Source organism: Pagrus major, chromosome 21, assembly GCF_040436345.1.
Source record: "Pagrus major chromosome 21, Pma_NU_1.0".
In the NCBI taxonomy this organism is placed as follows: Eukaryota; Metazoa; Chordata; class Actinopteri; order Spariformes; family Sparidae; genus Pagrus; species Pagrus major.
This window is the reverse complement of record NC_133235.1, coordinates 22,562,169-22,575,631: the sequence shown is the minus strand read 5'-3', so window position 1 is coordinate 22,575,631 and position 13,463 is coordinate 22,562,169. Positions and strand designations below refer to the sequence as shown.

At 42.3% G+C, this 13,463-nt stretch overlaps 1 protein-coding gene across 1 annotated transcript in view; it reads left to right on the top strand.

Moving 5' to 3' along the window:
* LOC141017055 (laminin subunit alpha-3-like) overlaps positions 1 to 13,463 on the top strand; it is a 64,517-nt gene that overhangs the window by 24,027 nt on the left and 27,027 nt on the right. The window contains exons 11-32 of the mRNA XM_073491673.1: positions 1,239 to 1,289; positions 1,409 to 1,456; positions 2,546 to 2,680; positions 3,579 to 3,713; positions 4,101 to 4,235; positions 5,324 to 5,376; positions 5,865 to 5,964; positions 6,861 to 6,913; positions 7,034 to 7,139; positions 7,697 to 7,796; positions 7,894 to 8,050; positions 8,631 to 8,769; positions 8,990 to 9,132; positions 9,286 to 9,389; positions 9,566 to 9,722; positions 10,007 to 10,170; positions 10,292 to 10,400; positions 10,474 to 10,571; positions 11,518 to 11,716; positions 11,848 to 11,974; positions 12,254 to 12,402; positions 13,120 to 13,235. Of these exons, the coding sequence (XP_073347774.1) occupies positions 1,239 to 1,289; positions 1,409 to 1,456; positions 2,546 to 2,680; positions 3,579 to 3,713; positions 4,101 to 4,235; positions 5,324 to 5,376; positions 5,865 to 5,964; positions 6,861 to 6,913; positions 7,034 to 7,139; positions 7,697 to 7,796; positions 7,894 to 8,050; positions 8,631 to 8,769; positions 8,990 to 9,132; positions 9,286 to 9,389; positions 9,566 to 9,722; positions 10,007 to 10,170; positions 10,292 to 10,400; positions 10,474 to 10,571; positions 11,518 to 11,716; positions 11,848 to 11,974; positions 12,254 to 12,402; positions 13,120 to 13,235 (2,578 nt within the window). The remainder of the gene's footprint in view (positions 1 to 1,238; positions 1,290 to 1,408; positions 1,457 to 2,545; positions 2,681 to 3,578; positions 3,714 to 4,100; positions 4,236 to 5,323; positions 5,377 to 5,864; positions 5,965 to 6,860; positions 6,914 to 7,033; positions 7,140 to 7,696; positions 7,797 to 7,893; positions 8,051 to 8,630; positions 8,770 to 8,989; positions 9,133 to 9,285; positions 9,390 to 9,565; positions 9,723 to 10,006; positions 10,171 to 10,291; positions 10,401 to 10,473; positions 10,572 to 11,517; positions 11,717 to 11,847; positions 11,975 to 12,253; positions 12,403 to 13,119; positions 13,236 to 13,463) is intronic.

The following is a 13,463-nucleotide window of genomic DNA, read 5'->3' as shown; positions in this document are numbered from 1 at the left end:
GCATCCTATCCATGTACAGATGTACATTAAGTTTGCCTTTCACTTTAAACCACTTTGATTGACTTATGGTATCATCTTGAACTGCCATGTTCGTCTTATTCAGTCACTAATGAAGAAAAACCAACAAATCTCTTATCTTGTGTCATATAAATTACATATTGATATGATACTAATTTTGGACGGATCCTTTCAGACATTTCAATATATGAGCAAGAGAATGATTTATTACTAGAAGTTATTATTAGAAGATATTTCTGTCGTCTCCAGGCTCTTAGCACTGACGAACTAGTCTAAACATGCTGGGAGAGTCATTAGGAGGCTTCAAGAGATTCTTCTCTGCAGTTTTGTGTCACTGTATGAAATTTCTTTAACTTGTGGTCATGATACAGCAGATCAATGTCAATCACAAATCCATTCTGACTCCAGCATGGCTACTCAAAGAAGTAGAGCGTCCTCTTTCTGTATGAATTAATGTGATTTGGTCATTTGTTGCATGGGTTAATGTTCAACAGTTGACATCAATAGCTTATTATGCCATATTTAAAAGTTTTACTGATCTATCTGTAACGTTAACCTAGTCTGACATAGATGTCAGACTGATTGTCTAATGCTACGTTAGCTAAATAACGTTAAAATTACATCACAACACATTAACAGTGATCAGTATCTCTAAGCTCACCTCATAAAAACAAAATCACCTCTTTGATTCGTATCCGAGCACGTGTGTTGAATTATTTTGGTTAATTCATTCATCTCTGAACCCAAATGAACCCTTTAGTTTATTGTGGGCAGAAGGTTCTGGTTATTTACATATAGGGGGTTACAATTTTTAAGAACTTGTTCGGGGAAAACCCTTTTTTGTTTGAAGTTAAATGAGAGGCTTGATATTCTTCAACAGCTAGCGGGACTCTGTTCAGAGGTACCAAAAGCCACCTACCAGCACCTCTAAAGCTCATGAATTAACGTGTAATATCTTGGTCGTTTCATCTGTACAAAAATGATAAGTTGTGTTTCTTACAACATATTTACTGTACAGACAAATAAGCACCATGACTGTCTCATCTGACCTTTGACAAGAGAGTGAATGAGTGATTTTACTTAAAATGTTTGCCTCAAACTGCTTTTCTTCCTGTTTTTATTGGTTATAATCCTCCACTGCAATAAATTTGGGTGGTTTTACTTGATCACATTTTCCCATCAGTGGAGGTCTTTATTTTGTACGCTTCCTTTGCAATCAGGATATCCCGTATACCAGACGACCACCAAATCCCCTGCAGGACCTATTGTGGGTACGTTCGTTAAACAAGATTTTGCAGTCTCTCATACCGCAATTTATCTCCACAGAAGTTTTCAAACAGTCATTAAAATGCTGTTGCTCTCTTTTTTTCCTCCATCCTTTTCTGTTCAGTACCCTCCGCTTGCCCTCCGGGATATTTCGGCTCGCCAAGCTGTCAGCGTGAGTGTGATTAGACCTGATATGTTGTGCTACTATAGAGTCGTTTACACGGCTGCGCTGTGTTAACTGCTTTTATTGCTTCTTCTCATTTACATTTACTGTGTCTAAAAAAGTCTCTGCTGATACTGTATCCTCTTGTAGAGTTTTTTTACAGGGAAGTCCTTGACTTTTTTTTTGTCACCTGAGTCCCATTTACTTACAGGAATCCCAGGTTGTTAAAAAGGGCTTTAGAGGACCATGTAAGGCACCAGTGAGTCTGACTTTCTGCAGAGTTCAATGTTAAGAACATGTGACAGGGGTCAGTCAAGAAAAGGCTTAATGCACGTAGGCACGACATGAGGTCAGATCATGTTTTTATTACTTGCTGTATAATGGGGTTGGATTTGATGGGATGGTTAAGATACTTGTATATCGTCAGAGACAGAAGATCTCCAGCATTTGTTGAGCCCTGATGATATTAGATTATCATGTGCGTCAGTGGGGATTTAAGTCCAAGTGGTCTCTGTTCTCTCCTGATAGCAGTAGTCAGTTGGGACTGTTCAGTGAGAACTAACCAGTCTATTATTAACTATGGGCCCTGTTCAAAATGTCCTTTTCTGGTTTCCTCTAAGCTGGGAAACAAATTATTAGTATGATGGAATTTCTATTTAAACAAAGACCTCCACCCCTTGGCTTTTTCTGTCTTGTCGTTTGTTAAACAATAACTGAGAAGGAATTTTTGTCAGCAGCCTCTTTAAATCTGATTTTCATGTTTTGGAGCTGCAGCGGGGCAAAGAAAACAGTGGCAGCCTCTCTGGTGGCTGTTTCGTCTTAGTGCCAAGTCTATTCACATACCGATATCAGGCGAGGCTTGGCAAGACCTGACCACCAGTGTAGCTGTACCACTGTGTGCCACAATATGAGAACAGTCCAACTGGCGGAAGTATTTGTCATTCCTTGTTGTTTAGCTGGACCCAAGAAAGAGCTCAGGCTCATTTATAAGCAGGCTTTAGGGTTCAGCAGGGTTACTCATTTGAATATCTATTAGTTAGGCTTTAATTTGTTTGCTTTAGTTGTTAGAATTAACATTTCTACTGTGTTTGTGCACAGGGTGTATATGCGACTACAGAGGGACAACGTACGGGGTGTGCGATGCTTCAGGACGCTGCCTGTGTCATCAGGGAGTGGAGGGGGAGCGCTGTGACCGCTGTCGACCAGGATACCACTCCTTCCCAAACTGCCAGGGTGAGAAAGAAGAGTATTAATTCCCCACAGGCTGTAGAAGCACAACCTCGTCAGTGTTATTTCCTGGATGATTACGAAACATGACCTTTACTTTGAAAGAGATGGCCATGGGATGCTGAAATGTAGTCTGTAACCTGTTGTGATATTTTGGACTAACTGCAGTTACAGGGTTGTTGTGCAAAGAATATTAAAAGTGTGTCAGGCTTTACTCTTACTGTTACTTTTGTGTACAAAAATCCCTTTGTCTGCATGCACTTTTTGGTCATTTTTGGACTTTTGACATTTAAACCTTGACTTTCTTCCTGAGAAGCCCAGATTTGCTTTATTATCTACTATGTCATCCTATCCTTTTTAAGTTATTTAGTAGTTGTTTATGTTGACAGTGTTTTGTTTGGATCTGAACCCTTTAAAACACGTACAAATGAACCAATTGAGGCAGCAAAAGGCCAGCGATACCTGTGTTCTGCAAGGTAAAATTACAGTTTTTCTCACTGGAGTCTGGTGGCTTTGAACTGAGTGATTTGACGGCTGTTTCCAGTTAAACAAAGGGTCGTACCCTTTAACAAAAGTGTAGTGATCTCTTCCATAATGTTGTTAAGGTTGTCAGACACGTCAGTGGCAAAAACAAGCACTTTAAGTGGACGTACTTTGACGGGCGCAGTTGCCCCTAAGGATTATGTTTCAGACATTGTAGACCATTTTGCACCTGTGAGCTGAGATGATTGACTGGACCAGATTTTGTACCTATTAGTTTTTTAGACCTCAAAATATGTAAACATAGGGCCAAGATTTAAAGATACCCTAGTAACCCTTTAAGGAAACCTGCAGTGCTGTACAGATAGAATGAATGAGTTGATTTGAATATCTAACCAATGACCCTCTCTCTCTCTTCCTCCAGAGTGTCTCTGTGATGGCGCTGGTGTGGTCGAGAGCGTGTGCAGTCCAAGTGGCCAGTGTGTTTGCCTTCCCAACTATGGGGGGCAGGAGTGTGACGAATGTGCACCCGGCTACTATGGATACCCAGACTGTGCTGGTGAGTGGTCCTGAACCCTGTATGTCCACCAGTGTAACTACAATAGACAAACCAGTTGGATTCCATGTGATCTGAGTGCTGATGGAAAAAATGTTTGCTGGTTTCACTGGGCTCACTGTGGCCTCTTCTCATGACTCTGTGGAGCAAGCATCCTCATTCTCCCACAGTATGTTTAAAACCTTTTGTTCATGTTCACATTGATTTATTTACAACATTTCAACAGGGTGCTGGAGCATGAGATATATATGGACCTCTTCCTTATATGGAATCATATTCCCAAGAATAGACAACTGGGAATCACTGAAGGAAATTCTGATTCTGGAAATAAAACAAGAAGTATGATGACGACACTACAGGCTCACATTTGTCGTTGTTTCCTGTCCCCAGCCTGCCGGTGTTCACAGGAAGGCTCATATAGCAACATATGCAACCCAGTGTCGGGTCAGTGCCTGTGTCTGCACGGGGTGGTGGGCCAGCAGTGTGACCGCTGTGCTTCTGGACTCAGGTTCCCCCAGTGCTCAGGTAAACACATCAGGAACCATCAGACTCAGAAATGAAGTCATGTTGGGACTGAACTGGAGCAGCAGTGAGACCAACAATCAGTGGTGGTCGAAGTACACAACTCAATTACTTTAGTCAAAATGTAGATAATCCTGGTCAAATATTACTCCAAGTGAAAGTTGGTGGGTACATTTTTTACTTGAGTTAAAGTACTAGAGTACTAGATTAAAAAAAAATACTGTAGATGTCTATGTGTTGTGTTGCAGAAATATCTACTGAGGTTAGCATGCTAACCAGTTAGCAATCCAACCAACAACACTGCACTGGTGCTCTGAGTTCCCAGCCAGGGCAGAGTCAGCTAATAGGACTGCGGCTAACTGAGCTATGTAGCTAACGGCCACTACTGTTAGCAGCAGATAGCTGTTACTCTAGTGAGATGCTGCCCCTTATCTGTTTGGATTATGGTTTCTACAGGTGCCAAAACTTACATAGTGCACCTTTAACTCTGCATTTTTGCTAGCTAACTATACGTATACATCAGCAATGGACCCACTATGACAACTTGGCGGGAAAATCCATGAAAATCCACAAAAGGTCATTTGATTTTATCAACCATAGCATAAAAAGTGTAGGCAACTCTGATTAAGCTTTTTGTGTATTTTTAATTAAACAAATGTTTATCTCACCATGCTTTCTCAGGTCAAAGTAACGGAAAACTTCATAGAAATGTACTGGCGTCACAAGTACAATATTTGTCTTTTTAAATGTAGTGGAGTAAAAGTTAAAAAAGTAAAAAAAAAAATACTCAAGTAAAGTACAGATAACTGAAATATGTACTTACATATAGTAGTCAAGTAAAGGCACTTCGTTACTGTCCACCTCTGCCAAAAATTTTGAATGTGGCAGTGTTATTTTTTATAGCGTCGGTAAATGACATCATTGAAGGATACAATGTCTTTAATGTGTTGATTCTTCTCTCTTTAGTCCCTCTCAAAATAAAATATTTGACTAACTTTGTGCAATATTTGATAGTACACTATCAAATAAAACTATAAAATTTGATGTACTAATGTTTTTCCCTTTGTTCTGTATCCATTTTGTGCTTCCAGAACCCATCAGTGTGTGTAACCCAGCAGGAACCGAGGTTGCTGATCCTCAAACGGTGTGTCACTCTCAATAAACCTTAGTTTTCTGTTGACCAAAGCTCCACCTTGGTCATGTTTTTATTAGCCTTGATAACAGAAGTGGTCACAGGGTCACAGTCTAAATCCGGTGCTTTGGGTGTGGATTTACATTACCTCAAATAACTGATAACACAGCTGTGCCGCTAAAACGTCTTGCAGGAGATTTTTAAACGGAAGTGTTTTTTTCCCCCTGAAATGTAAATGCAATTAAAAGCAAGGAAAAGAGACTTCCTTTCATTTTGAAGAGGAAGAAAAACAACAATGAGTTTCTGGAAGGTCGTTTTCACCTCTGTTTTGGAGCATATCCTACGTTTGAAAGAATGAAAAACTGCACATTTTCACACTGTAGTAGAATATGCAACAGCATGTGGTTGATTTCCATCTATCTGATTGTAAACACATCTCTTGGCTTTGAACAGTAGCTAGCAGTCTCAACAATCCTTTGATTCCTTATCTTTTGTTTCAGGGCTCCTGCCGCTGCCTACCAAACGTGGAGGGAACGCTGTGTGACAGGTGTAAACCTCTCTACTGGAACCTGGTTACAAACAACCCTCGTGGTTGTATAGGTGAGACAAATCTGGAAAAAAGAATGGAAACTATTGTTGACTGGAAAAAGGTGTAAGAAATAGTTTCACTTGTTGATCTCCTGTCAACCAAAAGTCCCCCAGTCTCATTTTTCATCCCCAGAGGTATTAGTTCTGATCACTGACCCCATTTTTGTTCCACTGGTATTAAATCACCAGTAGCAATCTGACAAGGTACTGATATGAGGCTTGGCCCTTCTTACCCAGAGGATATGTCAACATACCGCTGTCAGCAAGGCCAGATCTGCCTTCCTGTCGCTCAGCGGGGAGCTGAAGAATAACACATACATACAGGCAAATTCCTGTTAACCGCTCTGAGCGTGGAGCTGCAAGTCAACCTTTTGAGATTTCATGCTGTGACTCTGCAGTAATGAGTACCCAGCGGCACATTAAAAACAATAACTCTGGACTACTTTGTGCCTTCTCCAACCCCCACGGAAAATAACTCTGTCCTAATCCACTGGAAATACCTAATATGAGAAAAATAAGTCAGCTCCCATTATCCAGCCAGTGAGAGAACAGCGTCAGGCTTTGTCCAGATACCTGTCTAGTGTTACAGTCCTGCTCTTAAGCAAGAATGTTGTCACTACCACGCTGCCTGAAGACACAAGAAGGAGGGGAAAAAAGAGCTTTTAATATCCTAAGAATGCCTCTGGTTGACTGTGGCCGGACATTAAGGGGAAGTTTTTTTCACGGGGTTGAAAGCGAGCCGTGGCAGTAAATCTCCTCTGGACCTTTGATGTGCAGATGTCTGAAGATTGTGGGGTTTTGTGCTGCTGCGTTTCACCCATGAAAGTGACAAAATCCTGTAATCAGAGTCTATTCACCGTAGATCCTCCTTTATATTTACACAACCTCTCCCCTCTCTCTCATACCAGAGTGTCAGTGTGACGTGAAAGGGACCCTGAGTGGTGTTGGAGAGTGTGAACAGGTGAGAATTTCAGTGGCCGATACACATCTATTAATCAAACTGTGATTCAGATCAGACGGTACAGAGTTTTGTTACATTTATTTTCAGTCTCATATTCTCCTAATTTATCTGTATGTTTAGAAAAGTGGACAGTGTCACTGTAAGCCCAACGCATGTGGACATGCATGTGACACCTGTAAGGACGGATACTTCCTGCTGCAGAAAAAGCAGTATTTTGGTTGTCAAGGTAAGACATCCTCCTCGACTAAACTTGTAATGTCACATCTCACTTACTCTGTACTCACATGGATTAAGACGGTCATCAACCTGTGGATGGAGCAGGAAAAACAAACAAACAGTCCAACTGTAAATGATGTTGCGGAAGACACCAAAAAGTTGAAATATTACAATTTTACCATCGCTGGCATTCTTTGATGGCCTCACCTAATTTTACCGTCCTGCTCTCGTTCACAAAAAAGACATCCGGATTGCCGTCTACCGTCTGCCTGAATCCATGTGAATATGTTACTATAGCATCTGATATTCAGTTCAACTTAATTTACATAGCACTTTACACACAACACAGTTCATCCATAGTGCTTTACAGCAGACAGGACATTAGTGTGTGAGTGATGATAAAATACTAATGGTGAAATAATAACAGCAATACTGAATATATGAGGAAACTGTTATTTAACCCACACATATAAATAGCAGGCTTCATTAAAGACCAAACTTTCAACCAGAGCGGGCAGGAAACACTGCTTTGAATAAAAAATAATGACTTTCCGCTCTCTGTGACAGGTTGTCAGTGTGATGTAGGCGGCGCCGTTGGCATGGCGTGTGATGAGATGTCGGGACAGTGTCGATGTCGGGGGAATGTAGTCGGACGTCAGTGCACCGAGTGAGATATCTACATTGTCATTTTCCAAGGTTCTCCACAGTGTTTGCTGACCTACAATACATTTTTTTTAAATCAAAATGTTCATGTATCTTGTCAGGCCAGCACCAAGCTACTATTTTCCTACTCTCCACCAACTGAAGTTTGAGATTGAGGATGGCACCACACCAAACGCCAGACCAGTGCGCTTCGGTTATGACCCCAGAGAGTTCCCAGATTTCAGCTGGAGAGGTTATGCTGTAATGTCTCCTGCACAGGTCAGTACATATTAACATCAGGACCTTGATATTGATGAAATGATTTGAATAAATCACAATATGGCTGGGGAACTTGACCTCAAAACGCTGTAGCTTTCTTTTCAGTCTATTCTGATGCCACCGTGATTGTTTTGCTTTTGCCTCTGCACTCTGCTTAAAGCACACAATCACCAAGCTCATGTGTGAATGTGGACACCAGCTTTTGTAGAACTACTGTAACACTTTCTCTCTTCAGCCGGAGGTGATCCTAACGCTTACCCTCGGCTTTCCTGGCCCTTTCCATATTGTAATGCGCTACTGCACCCCCAAACACAAGGGGAGAGCACGAGTGAGAGCGAGGATCTTGGTGGTGGACGAAGCTGGCTTTCAGTCTTGCTGTGACTGTAAGTGAAGGGCCTGCCTTCCCTTGGCTTTACCTTCCTTTCCTCACCTCTGCTTGCTGTCTGTTGATTAACCCGCTCTGTTTGCTCACGTGCCCGCCTGACATGATTTCTAACCCTTTTTCTAAACATTATAACCCTCATCGTCTACTCAAACCTGTGCCACTGCAGTCAGCTGTGTGTCACTCTCATCCCTGCAGAGTGAGGTCAGAGTAACAGTGCATGTTGACCCAAAAGATGGGAGGCAGCACTTATTCCGTGTGGTTCTGCGGTTCTCTAACCCGAGCAGCACCAGTGTGACAGGTAGCATCAAGGCTACCAATAACAGAGGCGCTGCAGGTAAGGCTGCCTCTGACATTCAGTCAGCTCCTCATGTCCATATCATATAATCAACTCTATCTCATCATTGAAGAAATCAATTAAATAACTAATTTCCTTTGTGACATTTACATGTAAGCTAGTGTGTGGTGTGTCTAACTGTTTGCTGATGATGTCCCGCTCGTCATTTGTTTTTCCGTGCTCTCAGCTGTGAGTGTGTAACATTTTTGCTGCTCGGCAGGGTCAGATCAGAGCAAGGAAGTAATATTCCCTGAGAGTCCCTCCCCGTCCTTCCTCACTGTCCCAGGAGAGGGCTTCGCTGAGCCCTTTGCATTGACCCCTGGGAAGTGGCTCTTTCACATTCAGGCAGAGGGGGTTCTGTTGGTGAGTTTATGAGGAATACTAAAAAAGTAAAGAGGACAACAATTAAAGTCTTCTTGTGTGATATTTTTTATTTGTTTATTAGAGCGAAAAAGCAAATGTGTAATAGATTGTACACTTTGTACACAAGTTCATATTGTCCCTCTCACTCTCCAGGACTATTTAGTGCTGCTGCCACGGGATTACTACGAGGCACCTCTGCTGCAGGAAAAGATCACCCAGCCCTGCACGTACTTACCCTCTGCAAACAGGGATACAAAGTAAATCTCTAAGTTTTCTGTGTTTTTTTGGTGTTTTTTCTAGGTTTTTAAGGTCTAACCCTTATAATAAAAATAAAATAATATTAAGTACTAAAAAGTTATTGTCCATTGCAGCCCTAATGACCGTGAACCTCTAATCATTCTTGCTCACTCTGCCTGTGTTGTCTCTGTCTCAGCTGTTTGTTGTATAAGCATGTGGCCATGGACGGCTTCAGCTCTGCACTGGGCTCGCAAGGAAAACTCTCTAACCGCAGCGGACGCAAGAGGAGGCAGGCTCGTGTGCGGCGTCTCACCCCAGATCACCCTGAGATGGCCGCTATCAATGGCAGACAGGTAGAGAAGATGGCCTGGATATTGAGTTGGTTTCACCTTTAAAGGATGAACAGGTTCAACACAAAGCTATAAAACAAGCTGAGGTCATTAGGAAGGATCTTATCAGCTGTTTCAGAGTCCAGATTAAAGGCACGAGATTGGGCTTTTGGCATCCGAACTGTGGAACTACTGTTCAATTAACTAACGCTTGAACATTCTTTTATAATCGTATACTGATTGCTTGTCACCTCCCTTAATACGTTTGCCCTTTCATCAAAATAAAATGTATGATCTGTGTCGTGTAGTCGCAGCTCCAACTGAGTCTACGTGTGCCTCGTCCTGGCCCATATGTTCTTGTCTTGGAGTATGCCAGCGAGGTGGACACCGTACAGAATGTCAACATACTCATCAGTGGCCAGTCAGGTGGCCAGATCCCAGCCAGGGCCAACATTTACAATTGTGCCTACAGGTGAGTCTTGTATCTGTCGCTTCCAGCATTAAAAAACATATCTATTTAGTTGATTTATGTCTTTACAATTAAAACGTTGTAGAATCTGTTTCTCAGCTGTTGTGTGTCTTAACGCTTGCAGCTTTTTGTGCCGGAGTGTTGCAGTGGACAGCAGTAATCACGTATCAGTGTTGCAGCTTTCTCACAAGACAAACGTCCTTCTGCAAACTTCCACTGCGTCATTCCTGCTGGTGAGGGAAATGTTTCCACAATGGTTTCCAGACAGCAGCATGCAATTTGTAATACATTTGTTTCTCTCTGTAGTATAAAGTGTACGCAGTCCCTGCAGAGGAGTTTTCCATTGAGTACGTAGACCCCAAGGTGCTCTGTGTCTCCAGTCACGGCCGCTTCACTGAAGACAGGTACGTCACCTTGAATGAACCCCATTGCATGCTTTTAATAACAGATCATTTTGAATGTAAGCTGCAGTTAAGGAGACAATGCTACAAGACACGAACTCCATGCTGTGTTGTTGTGTTGTTGTGTTGGAGTATGCAGACACACATCTGTTTTCCAGGTGTGATGGCATTCCTCCAGTTGGAAAAAGTCATACACCTGAGGCTGAACTTTGGGTCACGACTTCTCTTTGACCCAAATAACCTTGTCACACTCAATTTACTCTCACTCCCCACCTCATGACCTTGTTAGATGTTACAGATACACGTGCACTGTATTTACAGCTGTCAGCATGCAGTCCTGTCACTTACTGTGTAATTTGCCTTGAACAGTGTAGAAAAAGCTTTCCTAACAGGGAAAAAGATGTCAACGAAGAAATAGTTGGAACTGCAAAAGTTCTCTTGTTTGTTATGAGTATGAATTCGACAGGTGGACAATTGCTACATATTGCACTTTTAAGATCTTCTTAAAGTTAGAGCCTAAAGGTAGGGATCAGTATGAAAAATGGTACATGATTGTGCACCAATCTGGAATTTAAAAATAAAAGAACATTTGACCAAGAGGTGCGGGATAAGTTGAAGTAAGTTTGTCCAAATATTGGAGTGAAGACGGAGCACATGCAGCCTGTTAACCTGTAAAACTACAGCTTTCCTCAGAAGTGTGTGTATATTTAGTGTGTGATGTCAAGATTTCTGCACATTGATGAGAGAGAGTGTGATAACCAGAGGATTTCAAGGTTTAAAAAAGGATTATTGGAGATTAAGGTCTTTTCATTGGTCGCGGTCTCTGACTGGCCGCTGACCCCTCTCCTAACAGCTCACATTGTTCTGCTACAACAGTGCTTGGCAATCATCTCAAACACTGTCAACAGACTTTGAGTAACAACATCTTGTTGCTCTTTAACGTTTTCAGTCGACACTGCATTCTGAGGCAATTCGACAAGCCGGCCTCAGCCTGGATTTTGTACGCCGCCCGTGATGGGCAGCTATCTTCGGCGCCAGCTGCTTCTCTCCAACGAGGAGAGAATGAGGACTGGAGACGGAGACGACAGACCGGGGTGTTCCCTGTCCGTGAACCTCAGAGTGATGGGGTACTGCTTAAATTCCCTCAGGTAAAAACCTTGAATAATTTGAGCTTTTCCGAACTTGACGTGCAGCTGGGAGACATTCATTGAGCAACCTCTGCTCTGACATTAATTTCAATTTCACCATGACTGTTTGACACACCTTCATTTTTTCCCAGACGGGGATCACTTTCACGCCCAGGGAACCCCTCACGGGCACGTATGTGGTTGTGGTCCATTATCACCAGCCTGAACATCCCTCCTTCCCCGTGGAGGTCCGAGTGAACGCAGGGCGTGAGTGGAAGGGTAAGTGTGGGAGGGAGTGGCAGGCTTACTCCTGTCATATGAAATAGATTAAAGAGTTTACTGGCTCCTATTGGATATAAGTGAGGTTACTCATGCAGTGAGAAAAAGACTGATTCCTCCTTAAGAACAGATTAACTCCTGGGGTTCATGACAAGATGATCAAAGGCCTTGGACAAACTTCCCTATATGGCTGTAAAGGAGGAATGGATTATTGTGCAGCATGCTTGTGTCTCTTCTTCTTTTCCTCCTCAACTTTAACTCCTTTAACATCTCTTGCAGGTTCGATAAATGCATCCTTCTGCCCCGCGGTCTCAGGCTGCAGGGAGGTTGTGATCGCTGATAGGCGCATTGCCCTCGACTTTGACCAGAATTCTTGGCAGCCGCCCACCATCTCTGTGATCGTGCCACCAAGGAAGACACTTATTCTGGTCAGTGATGAGTTTAGGGTTGTTCTGATGCCTTTACCAGTATCGGAAATGCCTCAGATACCGGCTAAGATGCGGCCTAAAAGTTAACTACCCCTTAGGGTTTTGCGAGTTAATTTCCAGGTGTTGCCAGATTGTTGTGGCGAAAAAAATAAAGTTATTTAGAAATTTGAACACACACAAAAAAGATCCTTTGGGGGTCGGGAGTAATACGCAGCTGTTTTTAAGCGCACTGGTATTGGATTGTTACTCCGTATCGGCCGATAAGCGAGGTATTCAGGTATCCAAATCAGTATCAGGAAGGAAAAAATGTTATTTGGACATCTTTAGATAAGTTTAATTTATTCAATTATATGAGAATTAAATCATAGAAAAAAGGAGTCTTCGCTTTTTTTGTACTGGAGTTGTTCAGGTTCAGTTCTTGGCATGCTGAGGTCCTCTCTCCTCAGTGTTATGCCATATACCCGAAAACAACAATGAAGGGCCTGTATTCTACCTGGCAGCCCCACTCAGCTTTATAAAAGCTTCCAACCTCTGTGAGGCGGGGGCAGGTTGGGCTTTGCTTGCCTGTTGTTCACCTACTTTATTTTTTCCTTTTTCAGATAAAATCAAGCAGTACAATGTGGCTAAAACATCTCAAATCCTCAGTTAATCTGTTTATAACTCTCTCTATCCTACTGATGTTTTGATCATTTCTTATGATTTGTATCTTTTGTATAGGATTATATCTTGCTGGTTCCTGATAGCAGCTACACCCCAGATCTCCTGAAAGAGAAGCTGCTGGATAAATCTGCAGATTTCATACAACAATGCAGAGGAGAAGGTTTCTATATTGAGTAGGTATCCACCGTGTCCACTTTAAACTGACACTTTTAAGATGTGATCACTTGTTTGTGGATTTCTGTTGAAGCTGTTCTCTCTTCTCTCTATGGTATCATGATGCTGTGTTTGATTTAGTCATCAGTGCCTTACAATAATAAATGAACAGTGGAAGTTTGTGTAAATGCTGCCCTCTAGCTGTGATAATGGAGAACAAAACCACATCTGCATCTAAAGAACTTTTT